The sequence below is a fragment of the Malania oleifera genome, chromosome 9 (genome assembly GCF_029873635.1).
Source record: "Malania oleifera isolate guangnan ecotype guangnan chromosome 9, ASM2987363v1, whole genome shotgun sequence".
In the NCBI taxonomy this organism is placed as follows: domain Eukaryota; kingdom Viridiplantae; phylum Streptophyta; class Magnoliopsida; order Santalales; family Ximeniaceae; genus Malania; species Malania oleifera.
The window spans coordinates 10,443,317-10,456,929 of record NC_080425.1 but is presented as its reverse complement, the minus strand read 5'-3'; the positions used below and the strand labels follow the sequence as shown (position 1 = coordinate 10,456,929).

Genomic DNA, 13,613 nt, shown 5'->3' with positions numbered 1-13,613 from the left:
TTCTATCTTTTTTTTGTTAAATTTTGTAATAAATATTTCTTTTTTCACAAAACGTCACTTTATTTTATTTCATTTTATTTTCTATTTGATCATCATTACCGATCAAACCAAATCACGAAAATCTCACGTTTATGCATCCACACCAAAACCAACAGTGAAGTATCGAAAATCCCGTAACACGGTATTAAAATTCCCAAAAATTACAATGCCAAACGACGCCCCGAACAAAACATCACATAACTCTTTTGTGATGAAATCAATCAAATTCCAATATCCAAAATGTTGGATTACAAGCAAGAAAAGACGATTGTGAAAAGAAAACTACAAACATAATTATATTAATTCTTAGGAGAATAATTGTGGCTACAAAATAAGCTAACGCCAACATGTCACGTCACGATATAATAAGCCAAGGAATGTTCTAAAATCGTTATTCTTTTAATCTTTGGGAAAATTTTTTGTGGACTGCTTTACAAACACAAGATATTGGCTTGTATAGTAACAAACCGCCCCAGATGTTTCTGAGCACACCCTGAAATATAATAATCAGTCAGAGTATTCTGTCCTGAAAATCCGTAATCAAAGTGGATGCCAGGGAGCTGAGCTTTTTCCCCGTCTCCCCTGCAATATTCTTAAGAGAGGAGATATCTTGCTGTGCCTGCAATCACAAAACGAAAACCAAAAAATGTAGATTAGTTTTCAAAACTAGGAAAGGGCAGATACAGGACATCAAGGGCTGTATCACAATGCACTTGCAAGATTAGATTGAAAGTAAAAGGAATGAAAATCTTACAAAATTAAATTGAAAGTTAAAAGGAGGGAACATTGCAAATGAAATTGAGATCATATTGCGTCTTGCTGCTGAAGTGTCCTCAACTAGAAAAATAAAGTTGATTTTTGTTTACCTGAAAAGAGAGGCGGTTGATGAGGTCACTTGCACTGAGATCAAGGGCGGAATTATCCATATCATGACCGAAGAGATCGGCACTAGAAATGGCCGTTGAACCCTACAAATAAACACAAAAATGAATGGAACATCTTAACCAATTTCTATCTACAAGAGTCCAGTCTCACTGGACATAAGAGCAATCATTGCAGTTTAGTTCCAGCAAATATGATTCTCGTATAAAAAATGCTCTCTCATCTTTGCCATATAATCTTTATTGAAGGCATGCTAATCCATGAAAATAGTACAATTTATGCTGACCCCAACTCTAGCAGAACTCAAAAGTAGGAACTAGAAGCTACAGAATTCCAGTTCCACTCATTAACACGACAAATATAAAATGAGAAACTGTTTAATAGTAAGTTTCCAATGTCAGTGGAAGTGAGTGACACATACTGAGAACTTCTGCAAAGAAGCTTGGGCATCAACATCACCAGCTTTGCTCTGATCCCCAAAGAATTGAGCAGATGAAATAGATTTCGCATTTGAGAACTTCTTCCTTGCTTCATCAGTTTCCGGAATCTGATAACAATATGATGTTAGTACTGGAAAAGCATATGCAACTTGGGTGCCAAACAACTGTTTATGCAGTAAACCATCCATATGGAGATTGGAAAGCTGACAGAAATTCTACTCAAATAGCTAAATAACTGCTATCATCTACACATGCATTAAATTTAAAAAGAAACATCAAACAAGAAATTGACAAATGAAAAGCGCAAAATGCTAAGTATTCTGTATAGTTAGAAGGAAGTTAACACGGTTGCATTAGTCTGCAGAATGGAGGAAAAAGTGCGGGTTGCTTCAACAGAAAAAGGTAACCTCCTACCATTCCTCAGTATGAATACTCATATAACAAAAAAACTCTATCCCAAAACAAATAGGAAGAAATTTTCTTATTATTGAAAAATCTTCGCCAGCATGCAAGCAAAGTCCACAAGATTCTCCTTTCTTACATCTCGCAAATCCCCAAAACTTCACTACCATGAAGTTTATAGTAGCTTGTGGAATCATCCACACCCCACCGAACAAGGAAAAAAGTGTTACTCAAAGATGTCTATCTAACCACCAGGCAATGTCGAAAAAGAAGCTCATTGCCTCCATAGTAGTCAGAGGCGCAAGGTGAACCCAGGTGAAAAGGGTTTTTGAAGCCGAGATACAAGGCAAAGGCGCGCACCTCACGAAGGTGAGGCACACAATTATTAAAATGGTGTAAAACACCTACTTGGGGTAATTCATATATGAACATATGAATATCTAGTAATATTAGAATTTAAAATGCCAAAACATTCAATACCAAATTGGAAATTTAATGAAATTGCCAGGACGAAGGCCAAAAGCATTAACATAGTTCAACATCAAAAGAAAAGAGTACAATAAAAGATTTCAAACTCTAAAATCCTCAAATCCTCCTCAATCATCAGTCTTCACTCATCATCAACTAAGTCTGCCAAAGATATCATCATCTTCCTCTTCTTCATCAGAATTTTTTTCTCCAACATCTTTTTCCTCTTCTATCTCCTTTGCACTATCCACTTGGATCTCATCCTCATCTACAAGTTCCAACATTGTGGTTAGGCCCCTAGCATTGCTGGATGAAGCTCTTCCTCTACACGATGATGACATATTTGCACTTATTCTTGCTCTAGTGTCATGTGGGGCGTTATTTAGTCCAGCAGCTCTAGCAACAAAACCCCAAGTCAAAATATCATATTCACACACAAGTTCATCATCCTCATTAGAATCGTCATCCATCCTACCAATCAACCACTCATTACTATCATCACTGTCCTTCAGAAGGATGGGATCAATGGTGTCACGCTTGTTGTATCGATGCCTCAGAGTTCGATTATATTTCACCAATACCAAATCATTCAAGTGTTGTTGGGATAGCCTATTTCTCCTTTTGCTATGAAGCTGCAAAAATTTTAAAGTAATACGGTAAATAATGATTCTAAAAAGCGGTAGACTGGCAATTCATGTTCTTTAATCCACGATATATTGACTTACATGTTGGAATATGCTCCAATTTCTTTCGCAGCCGGTAGCACTACACGTGAGGTTAAGGATTTTCACAACAAACTTTTGCAAGTTTAGTGTTGATGATCCAAATGACATCCACCATTGCGCTGTTATAAAATAAATTTTAAATGAATACCTAGTAGCTAAATAGCAAAAATAATTTTAGAAAGACAGAGGTAGTAAAAATGTCACTTCCTAGTGCTTTTATCATCCTTTGTCTCACTGCCAAATTAATTCCAAAGACGCCACTAGTGCTATTGTAATTTTCCAACTCATGTAAAACTTTACCTTGCATTTCAAGGGTTGTCACTAACCTTGCAATACATTTGTACAAACCCGCCATAATTTCTTCATCTTGCAAAAATGTTAGGGTTTGAATAGAAAAATTCTGAGTTTAAGTAGTGTGCAACATGCAAAGGTTGATGGAGTTGGCATCCCCACCTCGTATCAATAATTTCAAATGCCTCCTTAAATTTATCCTCTCTCTCGCCGAATGCCTTAACTATGGCTTCCTTGGCCCTATCCATTGTTTCATATAAACGTATCCCATTACAAGTTTTTTCCCCCCCCACTAAACAGAGTACAAGTGGGCCTGTCAACTTAAGAGCATAGACGATGGTACTCCAAAAGGTAGACATCAAAACAATACTAGCTGCTCTTTTGCCAGCTGTCTCCTTTGCCCATTTAGTAGTATTCCAATCTTCACAAGTAAACATCTTCCTCAAGTTGTTCTTTTGAAGGTGGATTGAACGAAGAGTGATGAAGGCAATTGCAAATCTTGTAACTACATGCCTTGGTAACTCCTTTTCTCCAGTAAACTGTCTCATCCATTTCACCACACCAACACGATTATAAATATAATCATTCAAAAATATTTCCCTTTTCAAAGTTATATGAATTGAAGGCATCTTCCCAATATCCTCCTTAAATCGAGGCAATGGGCAGCACACAGTGTCCAATATAAATGTGACCTCACATACATGAGCAGGGCACTTAGAGAGCATTCTTTTACATTTTGAAATCCTCTGACAATATGTTATTTTACCCAAAATATTCCTCCCCTTCTAACTTTGCCACAAAAATTGCAAGTCAAATTATTTCTATTTTTTTTATCATCCAAATGTGCATAGTGCATACTTCCATGCAGGATCTTTCTTTGTAGAGGCAGAGTAAATGTATAGTTTGTATGCTGCATTTCCAAACAAATTACAAAAACAATAGCTAAATTCAGTTTTAAAAAAAAAATTATATATTAGTTATAAACTTGCATTAAACTACATAATTAATTACATATAATATTACAAGAAGAAGCAGCAGGCAGCAAAACTGATGAAGAACTGAAAAAGAAGAAGAATTGAAGAAGAAGAAGAAGAAGAAGGGCTCCTGCTGGTTTGAAGGCTTGAAGACGAGCTCGCGAAGGCTCCTGCTGGTTTAAAGGCTCAAAGACGAACTCGCGAACGGCTCCTAATGATTCGAAGGCTGGAAGACGAACTCGCAAAGGGCTCCTGCTAGTTTGAAGGCTCAAAGACGAACTCATGAAGCTCTTGCTGGTTTGAAGGCTCAAAGAAGAACTAGCGAAGGTCTCTTGCTGGTGTCATGCTGATTTGAAGGGTCGAAGAAGAAGGGCCAGCTGGTTTCGTGCTAGCTTGAAGAGTTGCAGAAGGAGGAGTTGGTTCGAACGAGGGCTAAGGCTTTGGTTATTTCTTTTATTAATAGGCTAATAGATTCATCATGGTGCCTGGCGCATCAATGCGCTCCCCTGCGCCTCTTAAAGGTCACCTCGCCTTACCGTTGATGAGGTGCTGGCCATGTCGCCCCTCTGCGCCTCACGCCTTTGACTACTAAGATTGCCTTGTGCTTTTTTTGCTACCAAATACCAATAAACTACATTTTCAACTACGGAACCATAAACACCACCACTACCTCCAATTCACTTCCACTGCATCATATCTACTTCCACCACACGAGCAATACCAAATACTAGTACAAAAAAACAATTCCAACACCAACATTGTGGCCTTTATTACAATTATAGCCTTTGCTCACCACCAACACTTGCACACTTACACACTCAACATCAACATTCAATGTGTTGAGTATCTTACCACACTAAGTACCCTAAATAATGCTTACAACTATTCTTAATTGTCATAATGTCACATTCTAGCATTAGGTGTGTACTAGGGAGATCTTGACCATATAAGGGTAGATAGGCTCAACCTTGTGAGGTGTTTTTTAAAAGGCAAAACTGCAAGATCCAATGAGCTAAAGCTGACAATACTTTGCTGGAGTTTCGCAGAGACCTTTATACCATGGTTTTAAATCGTGGTAGCGGGTAGCGTAACGTAACAGTAACGGGTGTAACGGGAAGCAGGAGTAGCGGATGTTACATAACGGGAAACGGGTGTAACGGCCGTGAATTTTTTTGAAGCACGCACAACCTTGTGCATATTAGCGTACTTGCATGTTTTAAACTTTTAGCCATTCTTAGAAAGGGTTTTAGTGTATTTTGGACCTTTAGTTAGAGTAACTAGGTTATTTAGTAAGGGCAACAAGTTTACATTTGTTGTAAACCATCATTGATAGAAAATTACGTGTGTGCGCATATTTATACTTCTCATTGTTCTCATCTGTGATAAATTCTTATGTGTGCTCTCCATTAATCTATTAGACACATAAGACATACGAATAATATAAATATAAAATAGTTAGAAAATAAAGAAGGTTGAAGTTGAAAAATAAAGAACATAAATATCACATTACTAATATTATTAAAAAAAAAAATTTCCTAACAAGTTAGTATTTTGAAATTGTTAATTAATGCATCTATTGTGAGTATTTAAAGAAATAGTAAATTTTGTATCATTGTCATCCTCATTATAATCTTTTCCCCTTCTTGCCACTTGGTATATTGAGAATGATATATGAAAGAGAGAAAAAATGAGAAGAAAAAGTAAAAAATAAAATATTTTTTTGGTGTAACAGTCCTGCAGCGGTTACGTAGCGGCCGTAGCGGCCTTTACGTAACGGTCGTGGTCCATAACGACCGCTACGGCCGTGATTTTTCTTCCCACTGATTTCGCGGTGTGTAATGGTATCGGTAACCCAAAAAACCTTTACGTAACGGTCGCGGCCTTTATTTAAAACCATGCTTTATACACCCCACTAAAAAACATATAAAAATAACCAAACATCCTTGGTTAGCACATTTGACTTGCTCCTAGAAATTAGATATATTATTGAATTTTTGTGCTATTTTTATGCATATATATATATATATAGATAGATAGATAGATAGATAGATAGATAGATGGATAGGGGGAAGAAGGGAGCACTTGCTAATAAAATAACCTCTATATGAAATGCTGACATGGATAGAAAAGGAACAATTCAATAGCATCTATTAACATCACCGAAAACATTGATAAAATTTTACACACACACACACACACACATATATATATATCAAACCTCCTTTCAAGGTTATGATCAACTCTACAACCATTTCAATTTAGCAACTGTACTAGAGTGTTCTATGTGCACACTATGCAAGCACATGTGCACACATGCACAAACACACATTTAAAATTCATTGAAAGGACTGAAGGGGGATGTCCCCACGCCAATGAAAAACTATGTAAAACTTTAGAAACTTCAGTATATCCAAGAAAAGTCTAAATTCCACTCGACCAAGAATGCAAAACAATGAACCTCTTCTCTTTCAGCTTTATGAAATGAGTTTTTATGCCCTCAAAGGCCTCCCATTTCTCTTTCTCCCGATTGTCTGGACTGATTTCAGATCCAGAGGTTCCTCTTAATGTGCATTTTGACGACTTCAGGTCAACAGCCTAGTCCCAACCAGTCTTCCATACCCAATGAATAAAAGGATTGCATACAACAAGCTCCACAATATTTTGCCTAGCTACAGGGGCACATCTCTTTTTTGGCATGATGTTCAATGAGGATCTACTCCCCTCAAAAGTCAATTCCCAGATTCTGCATGGCTTCCAACACAGATAATCTGGTAAGAAACTAGTTTGTCTGGAAGGGGGACCAGATTTAGTGCAATCTCATAGGAAGGAATAGCAAGTGTCTCCTGTAGAGAGGGAGGGAGGGAGGGAGGGAGGAAGAGTGGGAGGGAGATAAATGTGTCCTTTGAAGATTAGATATTTTTAACTATCAAGTGACTTATAATACCTATGACATTGGTCGTTCACAGCACACATTGTGTGTAATCACAAAAATCACTTTCAGAAACCACCTAAATCCAACATCACAATCACCTCTGTTCCTGTAATGCGAATTGGAAGTGGTTCTCCATAATGACCATATCATACATGTCACCATGAGCATCCATGTTAAAGAAAAAGGAGCATGAAAAAATAACCAATAATTGACCATCATATACCCTTTTCTACTCATCTGATTCATAAATTTTCTTGTTCACCAATTTTATTCATGTAATGTAAGCATGAATTGTATGTACAAACCAGCATTTTATGGCTTACACGTTTACACTATGTACACACACACACAGACACACAAAGAAAGCTAACTTGGTAATTGCAATCATTTAATGCAATCATTTAATCCAATCAATCCCTCAAATAGTTTGGACTGCTCTAAAATTTCTAAATAAATATTTGCAGTTAAGACAGCTGATAAAATTGGCTTCTTGTACACCTAGTCCCCCCACAAGATGCATCTAATGGTCTTTTTGTTCTAACATAACAGTGACATCCGCAAACTGGAAAAAGGTAATGCCAAAACTGGGAAAATATCCTGCAGCTCAAGAATCTTTTCCCCCCAAATATTATTGTGTCGTGTAGCTGTAGGATACCCATACCCAAAATATCAGGAAGCATCATCACTCATCAAAGATTTAAAATGACTAGTTCAAAACTGAATACAAAAGTAATGAACATACTTTTTGAGTATCAGCATTCAACAACAGAGATATGTGATCACATCATTAATGTTTCCTAGACAAACTGCTAATTCCCATTTTGCCACAGCTAATCATCACATGAATCCATGTTTCAACATCTTTGCATTCAATTTAATTGTAAAGAGTTGCATATGTAACATGAGCAGCAAGTTTGGACACACTGCTTTATATAATCAACCACACATTTCTATGTTATGAGGCTTCCAGTGCCAATATGTTCCATGCAGCGCAAAGTTCAATTTGGAGGTTCTATCTCACAAGTGACAGGGACTGTCGGATGGGACACTAATCAAACATTGTAAGTAATGATAGAAAAATCTATAAAATAAAAGGAGGTGTAGAAGCACGAATCCACACACACACACAAAAACACAAACACATAAACCCACATCAACAGAAAAAACATGTGTGCATGCTCCTGTCAGACCATCATTGTACTTGGCTTCCAAAATGCCATAGATTCATTATTCATACAATCCCATGATGCCAGGATAGAAGAAATAATCACATCTTCATTTATCATACCAATAATTGCCATGTGACTTGTTTGGTAATTCAGGGTTGGCACCACAAATCTTTATCCAACAACCTTCAAACTGCCAAAATTCAAAAAATTACACTTCCACTAATTATGTTTCCAAACCATTTCTGTTGCAGTATCTCAGTATCCATCTTCGCTACAATTATCCAGTGAACATGGTGCATTGCGATTTTCCCATGCCTAGTCCCTCAGAAAGCAGCTGGTAACTAAATGCTAATAAAATTAAATCCATAGTTACATGAAGCAGGAGTTGCTAGGGTCGGAGCAGGTGTGATGTGGAGAGATGTAGAAGAGTCAAATGTTAGAAGGGTGTGTGATGTGGAGAGATGTAGAAGAGTCAAATGTTAGAAGGGTAAGGCTCCACTATTAATGGGAAAGGGTCTAGGTAATAGCGCTTCCTGTCTATTCAACAATCTCCCCAATAGCAGCAGTGACACTCGAGAAAGTAATAAAAATAAATGAATTAGGAAATAGGGGATTCCATCTTAAACTAAACAGCAATGTCCTCTGCATATAGTGGAGCCTGTCTAGGAAGCGTCCATGTAAATTATACTCAAGATTAGCAAAAACATCTGCATAGAAGTATAAAATGCAAACATAGAAATATTTTCAAAAGAAACATGTAACCCCACACATAAACTAAGACGAAGATTAAAGACAATATTGTCACATAACAATGTCTTAGAAGTTGTGAAATTGCATTATATATTCATTTTTATTTAACAGAAATAATGAAATCTTAGGCATATGGCTGCTAAAAGTATTTCCAATTTTATAATAAAGTGAGGTTCTATCATGTGGAGTAAGGTTCCATCCAGGTTCTATGTAAGAAGCACAACATCGAGATTCTAAGACAGCAAGAAGAACCCCATCTCTCTCTTTTACAGCACCAAACTGTAACTGACCATGTTACCCAATTACAACGAACTGAGAAACATCAGAAAGACTGCCAAAAATTAAGAATCAATGATACCTATAGACATACATTTTTTCATATTATATTTTACAATTTTTCAGTCCAGTATTATGGGCGAATTTGGGAACTTTGAGTGCTTATCAATTACCATGTTTTATGTTCGGGCTTTGCAAAACAGACTAGCTGCTTTTATAAGCATCTGTACATTCGCAAATGCAAAAGAATTTCCAAATGCAGTATTTTTCAGGTTTGGCACTCATAATCAATTCCTGGACCTGAAGAAAGGTCCACCAACATCCCCCATGCACATATTCACTAACAAATTTTAAATATTATTTATACAAGGGCCACAGAAAACCTCTACTTAAGAACAGGAGCACATATTGTGATGTTAGAAAATATTGATAACTAGTACTTCAAAAGATATCCAGATGAAAACTGAATGTAAAAAAAAATGAATCAGATCATGCCTCAGTAATTAGTTTAGATACAGCACCTTCGTTAAACTTTTAGCAAATTGTGAACAATGTTCAAGTGACAAAATCAGGTTGAGAAACCAGTCAACAACCACAGGCATTCTGTTAGATAGTTAATACATAAATAAACTAAAAAAATTAAAGACCAAAGGAACACCACTGTGTTGTGTTACTAAATATACTATTATAAAGGTGTACAGTGCGAGATCAAGAAAGGCCTTGTCTTTCTTCTCTCAATCCCTACCCCTAAAATACCTTAAATAATCCATGCATGCACTGCTATGTGAAAATGAATATAGGATAATATTTATTCATTTTTTAACAAAATAGTTCCCAATAACACCTTTCAAACTGCCACACTAAGTTCTGTTAGCATAGCTAATACATAAATAAACTTAAAAAATAAAGGCCAAAGGAACACCATTGGGTTTACTAAATGTACTATAATAGTGTACAGTGTGAAATCAAGAAAAGCCTATCTTTCTTCTCTCAATCCCTACCCCTAAAATTACTTAAATAATTCATGCATGCACTGCTATGTGAAAATGAATACAGGGTAATATTTATTAATTTTTTCAAAAATAGTTCCCAATAACACCTTTCAAACTGCCACACTAAGTTCTCTTGTATGCCTGATTGGGGGTGCTATGTAGCAAGCAAAAATAAATCCAGGTTGATGCATGTCTTACTGAGCTCCAATCACCAGGAAATTTATGATTCTGACATAATTAATGATGATTTTGACATAAAATTCAATAATTTTATGCCTAGCATCCAACTTAAAGCAATTAATCATTTCAAGATTATGGATGTAACTAATCATGTCGTAGAGCCAGGATAACCTTCATTAAGCCTAGTTTTCAGTGCATAAGGGAATGGTTTGATCATTCTGGTGGCTTTCAATTACCAATACAAGAAACACATATATTTACCAAGTTTTCTCAGCTACTTATCAGGAAATAAGTCAAACAATTCTTCAAAAAATTTACAGCTTACTTGTGCTTTTGAGGAATTTGAGCTTGCTTTCTTCTGAAAACCACTGTCCATCCCAAATTCTGCAAAGAAACTTGATGACTTTGGTGGAGAGACATGGCTAATAACATTTGTGCCACCAGAACTCATCCCAGAAGATTGGACATTTTCAATGTATTCAAAGCGAGAGGGGAAGGACGAGCCCACAGTCGAACTGTTATTAGTTGAGGCAGAAACCACTACGGGTGGTTCTTCGGGTTTCTGGTCATATAGATTTTCACTTGGCTGCATTTTATAAGGTGGTTTTTGTTAACCAAAAGCACTTACTTTCATTGCGCATATTATGCATAACCAAGTAATCAAAGATTAACTTCCAGAAATAAAATTTCTCAAAATTTACAATTTATTTGTCAAATCTTTTTAAGATCAATTTCACATTAGTCAGTGTCAAATGCAAGCAACTACCTTTGTAGTGAGCTTTCGAGCACCAAGACCGCCAGTCTTTCCAGTTTTTTTTGCACCAAGAGGCTTCTTGACAGAACTGGTAACAAATGTATGAGAGGCTTTCGGTGAAGCAGAGATATCAGTTTTTTCTTGCCTTCCTACAGAAGTTTCTTTTGGAATTTCATTGATCTTGATATCAGGAAGTCCATTAGCTTCTTGTGCAGACTGAGAAACAACAGGGGATGATGGCAGACCCGTGTCTTCCACAGCACTTTTAGCTACTTCTTTGGCAAGTAGTTGTCTGTACAAGTCAGCAGCTCTTGATGTATACTTTGCCTCAATTTTACCACCATCAGTCCATCCATGCTGCTTAAAGAAAACCTGTGCACGGTTGTTTCCGCCAAAGCTCATCATCTTCAATTGTTCAGGACTCCATGAGTCTAAATTGGTAGACCTACATGAAAAGACCCAATTGTTAACCTCTTAACTGAAAATTTTATCTTAAAAAGGGAATGAAGGCAGGTACTTGCAGAATGTGCATGTTATTCACTTCATTATATACAAGGTGAACACTTCAACACTAGATGGTGCAACTATTCTGCAATGATTGAATAAGCAAAACCATCAAATATCACAAAGGAAGAAGAAAACCTTCAAAACATTCACACAAACACACACATTCAACATATAGGCAGGTACTTGCAAAATGTGCATGTTATTCACTTTCATTATATACAAGGTGTTCACTTGAACACTAGATGGTGCAACTATTCTGCAATGGTTGAATAAGCAAAACCATCAAATATCACAAAGGAAGAAGAAAACCTTCAAAACATTCACACACACACATTCCCTCACGAGGAACTCAGTAAGATGACATTCCCACGTAAGTTTGTCAACGTATGAAATTTGGAGATGTAATAATGCATAAATACTTTAGACTAAAAACTTAGATTCTCAAAAAATGGGAAACTAAAGTTTAAGCAGTTCTGAATACGAACAAGGGGACTAGTAAGATGGTTGGTCAATTAGACTAAAAAAAGCCTCTGTTTGTCACAAAGGAGCATTTCTTAGACCAAAATTTTAAGAATTTCATTTACAGCGCAGTCCTCAGAAATTATTAACAGACATAAGCATGATAGTCATTAAGAAATTTGCAATTTCATTAGAACTGATATTACAGACTCTTACAATTGTTATAAACTAGAAGCTATCAGGACGTGTTTTTGTGTTGCAGTTATAGAAAAAAAAAATTGTCAGTTGTAAGCTGTAACCAAAGAAGAAAGTATCACTTGACCCATATTAGTAACAAACAAGGGCAGAAAGCCCACTTGGAGTGATGTGCACCCAAAAAAAATCCCAAGAAAATCCTCTTCTAGTTTCAGAAATGCTTTGATACATAGCTTGAATTGAAATAACATGCCAAAACAAGTATATAATGAACAGAGAATGATTTGAAACCACAAAAATCTGGAGAAAACCAAGCTTAATCCTATTAAGTTAGACATGGAATAACCTTTGATAGTCTTGTCTAATTACTAATGACCCAACTTTTCTTGGCAACTAATATGCTGCCATTCCCTCAATTTTGTAAAACTCAAGAATACTTCAGCCATTTTTCAGATTTTCCATATGTGGATGGTCTTGGTGACCCATGGGCTTTATTTTCTTATCAAATAAGATTACGTGTCAATTGCCAATTGTCAGGCTGTCATTGATTTTGTTTATGTTTCCTCATTCTAATTTCTTTTCTTGTATTTGGGTGCCCAAACCCCTTGGTACCCCTTGAAAAGATTAGTTGTCCTTCTAGCCTTCCATGTGTATCCATCAGCAATCATTGAACCTGTTAAGGGATTGCGTGATGCAATCCTTATTGTCAACATGATCTTCTACGGATTCATGGCACTAGGCCTAGTTCCAGCACTGCAATTATTTCCTCTAAAAACCAGAAACGCTAGTTATTTTCTACTGTTTCAAAATCCACAAACTAGACCTTTAGGCCTCATTTAAAGTGATTGAAAGGAAAGAAATAAGAAATAGGACAATTTAAAAAGAAGTTAAATCAGGCTTGCTAACACTATTCTTGAAGACTGTCTCCTCATGGAGCTAAATGGAGGTTACCAAAATGGCTTTTTCTATCTTCAGTTGCCCGTTTCTTCTCAATAAATCATCTTTACTCTAGAAGAAAAAATATTGACAATGACCTATAAAATCAACTGAAAAGCATAGTAGCATATAAATCCAAATAAATGAAATTCTCATGAGCACGTAATGTTATGTGGTGTAAGATGAGATTGGATTCTTACATGGATCAATTCAACCAAATTCAAATTTCAACGAATAAGGCC

The 13,613-nt window shown here is 36.3% G+C and overlaps 2 protein-coding genes across 2 annotated transcripts in view; both read right to left on the bottom strand.

Moving 5' to 3' along the window:
* Positions 1-226: 226 nt before the first annotated feature.
* The window catches only part of LOC131163650 (probable ADP-ribosylation factor GTPase-activating protein AGD8), a 29,482-nt gene continuing 16,095 nt past the window's right edge, over positions 227-13,613 (bottom strand). The window contains exons 3-7 of the mRNA XM_058120288.1: positions 11,287-11,719; positions 10,846-11,106; positions 1,343-1,468; positions 906-1,007; positions 227-658 (exon numbers count right to left, since the gene is read on the bottom strand). Of these exons, the coding sequence (XP_057976271.1) occupies positions 551-658; positions 906-1,007; positions 1,343-1,468; positions 10,846-11,106; positions 11,287-11,719 (1,030 nt within the window). The 3' untranslated portion in view covers positions 227-550. The remainder of the gene's footprint in view (positions 659-905; positions 1,008-1,342; positions 1,469-10,845; positions 11,107-11,286; positions 11,720-13,613) is intronic.
* On the bottom strand, positions 2,107-5,471 carry LOC131163651 (uncharacterized). The gene is made up of 2 exons (XM_058120289.1): positions 2,957-5,471; positions 2,107-2,863 (listed from the first exon to the last, which is right to left on the bottom strand). The coding sequence occupies exons 1-2, from the start codon at positions 3,062-3,064 to the stop codon at positions 2,384-2,386; spliced, it is 588 nt and encodes a 195-aa protein (XP_057976272.1). The 5' UTR covers positions 3,065-5,471; the 3' UTR covers positions 2,107-2,383.